Raw genomic sequence first — 6,661 nt, 5'->3', positions numbered from 1 at the left:
GGCCAATCACGGCAGTGTCGGGTAGTTCAGCGGGGGCTTCATGGATCTTGACGAGGACCAAACGATTTTCGCAGTCGCCCAAGAACACTTTGAGGCCGGCAATCACGACAAAAGGTATTTCAAGAGCGGCTTCTTTAGCTGCATGGCTCTTAAAAGTCACGATCCAAGATCTATTGGACGCCTTTCTCTGGATTCCGGTGATAGCGTCAATATCGATTTCTGCCGCGTCAAAAGCTTCGAGAATTATTTGCGATGTGACGATTGTATCAACGCTAAAATAAATAGAGCGATCCTTCGTGATTTTACTTTGACTAGGAGCATTCAAAAAAGGCACGGCCTTAAATTTCACACCCTTATTTTCCAGATTTTTCAGTACCTCAGGGATTTCGATTTCCACGTCGGCGTCCCAGGACTGTGAACCTTCTACCACGCTTGCGTCTACGACGTCTCCTGGATTCGCTGTCGAGTTATCTGTAGTAAACTGGCTGATACTTTCACTTTCCTGGCTGTCCATGTTGGCCAATTGCTGCAAAAGCAAGAAAAATAAACTTTTCATAAGCCTTTTAACTTTACCCAAGAGGCCGAGAAGCTTATAACTGTTTCGGCCTTCTGGGCCTCATCAGTGCAGTTTTTTTTATGTTTAAGGTGGACGGCCGGGCCCCCGATGAAGGGCGTGTGCAATGCCCGCCGACCAACAGGACTAATCCCACCCATGGCTTGCGTGCAATGTCTTAGGGTTAGGGTCCACCAGAAACGAGGGTCACCAGACGCCAAACTCGCTGGGGAATCGAACCCCACCTCACAGAAACAAAAATTGGGTACACAGAACTAAAACGAACAAGGACAAACAGACCAGTGCAGTACACCAACAAAGGAGACCAGCACATGGACAAAAAAACAAATACTCACGAAAGGCTACTGTGCAGTGCACCAACAAAGGAGACCCAGCACAAGCAGCGGACAGACACACTTACAAAGTAGACAGAACGAACGATACTAGCCCAGTGCAGTGCACCAACGAAGGAGACCCAGCACATGGGTTACGAAACAGATACTAACAATTAGGCTACTGTGCAGTACACCAATGAAGGAGACCCAGCACAAGCAGCACAAAGACACGCTCACTCAAGCAAAAGATCACACGTCACTCAAGCAAAAGAAGAACGAGGCTACTGTGCAGTACACCAATAAAGGAGACCCAGCACGAGCCTAACCGAGACACACTCATTCGAGCAAAAAAGGAAACTAAATAACTACGGGGAGCAGGACTAAATGGAAAAGACAAGGGAGTCGTTTACCACTGAAGCTATGATGCCACGGGCGCCCCACTGACGATGGAAGACGCGACGACGCCTGTCAGACTTGCACCGCCTGAAGGAAATTGGTAAATAAAACTTCAGGCGGGCCTTGATAGAAGCAATCACCGCCACAGCGCCAGGACGAACGTTACGGAAACGGAAATCGTTCCTACTCCGCCAAATACAAAACTTAGAAACATTGAGCAGATAGACAAAGACACGCGGGACAGAAACCAGTTCACTAGAGTTGAAACCAAAGAGGACATGACGTAAAGAGATGGCAGGACACATAGGAGAGAAGGAAAACAGCAAGGACTGGACCCAGGCGAGAACACTCTGAGCAAGTGGACAGTAGAAGAACAAATGCTTGAGTGACTCGACCGTGGGTCCACAAAAACACGAGAGAGGAACAGATAAACCAAAAGAGGAGAGACGCCGGGCGGTGTACAGGACGCCGTGCGCAATCTTCCAATTTAGGTCGATGACACGACGGTCAAGATAAAAGAAGGATAGGGCACGCCACGTGGCAGGCCAGTCAAGGTTGGGATAGATGAATAGAAACTTAAGGACACAATAAGGCTGGACCATGTTCTCAGAGAGAAGATATAGGTAGCAAGACTTGGTAGACATAGTAAGAACGGGAGAACAAACAAGAGGGCATGAAGAGCCGTAGACTAAAGAGTTTTTTGACGTGGCGAAGGCCCCGTCGAGCTTACGCCAAGCCAAAACCAGAGCTTGATAGAAGGGCGGCAAGACCCTGAAGTCGAAACTAAAAGGACGAGAAAACACAACAAGAGGAGAGACACCAAACAAAGAGTTAAACCAAAAGGACATGAGAGCGACCCAACTGGATGGGGAGGAGACGAATCTCCTCACCCATTGACCAAGGAGGGCTCTCACCTTGGACTGAATATTAACCACAGAAAAACCACCAAAAAGGGGAGATTGAACCACGGCCGAACGGGAGACAAGCTCAACCTTGCCAGACCAGAAAAACGAGAAAACAAGACGGGAAAGCTTCGCCTCCACCCAGGCCGGCATGTGGATAAGAGAGGCCACATACCAAACCCGGGAGAGGGCGAGAGCGTTAATGACTAGGGCCTTGCCATGAAAAGAGAGAACACGAGAACGCCAAGACTTGAGAACACGGTCCACCGCATTAATGCGAGGACGCCAGTTGTCTTCATCAAGGTTACCGGGGCCGACAAACACCCCCAGCACCTTGAGCTTAGCAGGAGACCAGTCAAAAGGAACCGGGGGGTCCGTACAACCCCGCCAACCACCCAACCAGAGACCCTTGGACTTAGAAAGGTTGATCTTAGATCCAGAAGCTAGTTCAAAAAGCTTGTAAGTCTCAAGGGCAGCCAGAATGCCAGAATCAGTGGTAAGGATTAAAGATGTATCGTCCGCGTACTGCGAGATGGGAGACAGTACGGGACACCCAGGGAGAGACAGACCCTTGATACGGGGGTCTGCACGGATACTACACGCAAGAACCTCAGACACAAGAACATATAGGAGGGGAGAAAGAGGGCACCCCTGCCGGACACCACGAGAAAGGCTAAAGAAAGGAGTCAGGAACCCATTCACATTGACCGCGCTTTGAACATGAGTATAGAACAAGTCGACCCACGCGACAAAGGAAGGGCCAAAGCCCATGGTGACAAGAGTGGACCGCATGAAGCCCCAATCCACACGGTCAAAAGCCTTCTCTTGATCGAGGGACAGGATGGCGACAGGGGTGCCAGAAGACTCAGTATAGCTGACAACGTCTCTAAGCAGAGCAACATTTTCTCCGATAAAACGACCAGGGACTCCGCATGTTTGATCTCGGCTGACAACGAGGTGTATTACCCGGAGGAGACGCCCAGCTATGGCACGAGAAGCAAGTTTATAATCCACGTTTAGAAGAGATATGGGCCGCCAATTTTTGGGGTCAAGGCGGTCCCCCTTCTTGAAAGACAGAGTGATGATACCTCTGCGCTGAGAGAGGGAGAGAAAACCAGAGGAAGAGCATTCATTAAGAACAGAAACAAGATCAGAGCCAACCACGTCCCAGAAACGGAGATAGAATTCCATAGGCAGGCCGTCTAAACCAGGTGCCTTGTTACGAGCCATGCCCTTGAGAGCGACGAGGACCTCTGATGATGTAAGAGGGCCCTCACAACTGTTGGCCTGATCTTGAGAGAGAACAGAGACAAATTTTCAAGAAGAGAAGATTGAACATGAGGGTCAGTAGGTGAGGCTGTATAAAGACTAGAATAGAAGGAACCAAGAGACGCACAGAGATCGGCAGAAGACGAGACGATAGAGCCATCAGGCTCTCTCAGCGCAGAGATATGACGGTCAGCGGAACGTTTTTTCTCGAGACGAAGAAAATACTGTGAGGAAGACTCACCCTCCTCAACCCATCGGACTCTCGCACGCACCTGAGCCCCCCTCGCAGCATGGGAATCAAGCCGGGCAAGCTCAGAACAAGCAGACCGCCAAGGGTCAATGCAGGAAGTAATTCCAGAATCAACTTTGGCCTGAAGATGCTGGACAAGACGTACCAGGGCATCTCTGGATGAAGATGTTGTGCGGGCTTTATTTGCACAAAAGCGGATAGTAAGCCCCTTGATTTTACTTTTCCCACGATCCCACCACTTAGCTAGAGAAGGAAAGCGGGAGATGGCAAGGCGCCAAGCAGACCATTCATCACGGACTAGTTGCCGATAGTCCGGATCGTCGAGGATGGAAGTATTCAGCTTCCAGTAGCCTGGGCCAGGTGGAACGGCATCGGGAACAGACAGAGATAAACACAAACCGCGATGGTCCGAGAACGGACACACATACACGGAACAAGACGACACTGATGGGACCCACGCAAAAGGGACCCCAAAAAGGTCAATACGCGACGCTAAACTGCCATTCCACCTGGTCCAGGTGAACCCAGGAGTAGTGGGGTGGAGATAACGCCAGATGTCAATGACGCAGGACGCCTCAAAAAGATGGTTTAGTGTGGGAGAACTATCTCCAGACAAGGAGGCGGGGTCTGGGCCACGCCTATCTCGAGCCCTATCAAATACAGCATTGAAATCTCCAGCAAGGACCGTAGGGATGGAAGGGTCGATCCTTGAATGAAGGCCATCGAAAAACAGGTCTCGTGCAGGGTTGCAATTAGGAGCATAGACACAGACAACTCGGAAAATTTTATCATGAAACGAGAATTCACATTGTAAGAAACGACCATCAGCAGACCAAGACTTTAGAAGGGAGATAGAGGGACGATAGAGAACAACACACCCACAAGAGTGAATAGAACCCGGGGCTAGCACAGACAAGAAACCAGACGAGGAAAACCACGATGAACATTCAGTTAAGGAAACACAATGAGTCTCCTGAAGGCAGATAACATCCACCTTCACCGGGAGAGAGCGCAACCATTGCACGAGACCATCACGCTTCGACCGGTCCCTGATGCCATTGACATTCAAAGTAAGGAGAGACAAAGCCATGAGGAAGAGATGGATGACCCTCATGAAAGCCAGGGCTGGGGCTGGGGTTTCCCCTTCCTACTGGGAAGATTGGGGACAGCCCTCGTACGCTTAGAGACCGTACTCGCCAACTGAGTATGAGAAGGAACCATGACACGTTTCTTAGAGCGTTTCCTGGAGACAACTTCAAAACCGTCCGATGACATGCTCCTCGTGAGAGGAGAGGAGAATTCAGAAATATCAGGAGACTCTGAGCCCTGAACAGGGGTAGAGTCCTGAGAGGAGACTTCGGTGATATCATCATCGACATTAGTGACACTTTGGCCAACACTAGTATTAGTGGTACTTTGACCAGACTTAACTATTTTACTGGTACTTTGACCAAACTTAACTAATTTACTGGTACTTTGACCAGACTTAACTATTTCACCGGTACTTTGACCAGACTTAACTAAAGAACTGGTACTTTGACCAGACTTAACATTATCAATAAATAATTCACTGGAATTAACTAAAGTACTGGTACTTTGACCAGACCTAACATTATCAATAACTATAGGACTGGTACTTTGACCAGACATAACACTATCATTAACTAAAGGACCGGTACTTTGACCGGACTCACTATTATTAACTAAACTGGTGTTTTGACCAGCGATACTATTATTAGGAACACTATTTATTTCTGAGGCCTCAGATTGTTTAGGAACGTTATTTAGATTACTGATTTCATTATTACTGGCTTCGCCAGGAGCAGAGATAACCATTTCTTCAGACGGAAGATCAACAGATTCGTTGGGTGGACAAGGAACGTTACCCGGCAGATTTGCCACATCTCCAGAAGAAATGGGCGGGAAATCAGCGGCCGGGGGAACAACATAGGGTGTAGAGCCCCAGACATTTCCGGTACGGCGGGAAGGGCAGTTACGGGCGAGATGACCAGCTTCCCCACATTCCCTGCATTTTCCATTGAAGGGACAGTCAGCAGCTTTATGACCCATGGTTTTGCAGATAGAGCAGAATGGCTTGATACCACGATACCAAATGCGCACAGGGTAACCGTCAATGGTGATTTGTGCGGGGATAGGTTTCTCCATGGACATGGTCAGAATTCGTGATCCAGTAAGAAGATGTGGACGCCCCATGAAAGCCTGACGTTTGCAGGAGAAAACTTTGCCAAAGGTCTTGAAGTCCTCGCACAGGATCGCGTCATCCCCTTCAGCGGGGTAGTGATGGATATAGACGAGCGTGTGTGGACGATCGGAATTGGTGACACTACATTCCACACCATCGAGATTTATAAAACCGGACTCAACAAGACTCGCCATATCGTCAGGATCTTTGAAAGTGAGGCGAATAAGGCCTCCCGGAACGAACTGAACCGCAGATAGTCTATTAAGGTCGATTTCCTTTTCCAACATTTTAAGAACAGCTGGTCTAGGGTGGACCGTAACTGCCGCCGTAGCATGGACAACACAAGTTCTAGCACATATTAACATTTTGAAAAGGAATAGGAAGAGAGAAAAAAAACAAAAAGGAAAGAAAGGAGAGAAAAAGGACTACAACAATTGCCAAAAAAGGCAAAAAAGGCAAAAAACCCACCAAGTTCAGCAAAGCTGAAACCTGGATGGGTTCCCAACAAAGTTCGGACCCACCAAAAAAAACCAAAAACGAGATGGGTGACCGAAAACAACAAGACAAAAAAGACTGGCGTTCCACTCCCGGCAGGTACTTAGCACAGTCGAATAAATTTGAAAAATGAGAGAATACTTACAAATCCTTTGCCCACGATGAGGTTTCGGACCAACACTTTACCTTGCAAAGATGAAATCTCGCGTCAGGTAATTAGGGCGCACACTGTTTCGACCTATGTGGGTCTCATCAGTG

At 48.6% G+C, this 6,661-nt stretch overlaps 1 protein-coding gene across 1 annotated transcript in view; it reads right to left on the bottom strand.

Annotated features, from left to right (window-relative positions):
- The window catches only part of LOC148734599 (uncharacterized), a 4,073-nt gene extending 1,985 nt beyond the window's left edge, over positions 1-2,088 (bottom strand). The window contains exon 1 of the mRNA XM_088755547.1: positions 1-2,088. This exon is cut by the window's left edge and continues 1,985 nt beyond it. Within this exon, the coding sequence (XP_088611673.1) occupies positions 1-556 (556 nt within the window). The 5' untranslated portion in view covers positions 557-2,088.
- Positions 2,089-6,661: the final 4,573 nt, after the last annotated feature.

This window comes from Stylophora pistillata, chromosome 3 (genome assembly GCF_964205215.1).
Source record: "Stylophora pistillata chromosome 3, jaStyPist1.2, whole genome shotgun sequence".
NCBI lineage: Eukaryota > Metazoa > Cnidaria > Anthozoa > Scleractinia > Pocilloporidae > Stylophora > Stylophora pistillata.
This window is presented reverse-complemented; position numbering and strand designations above follow the sequence as displayed.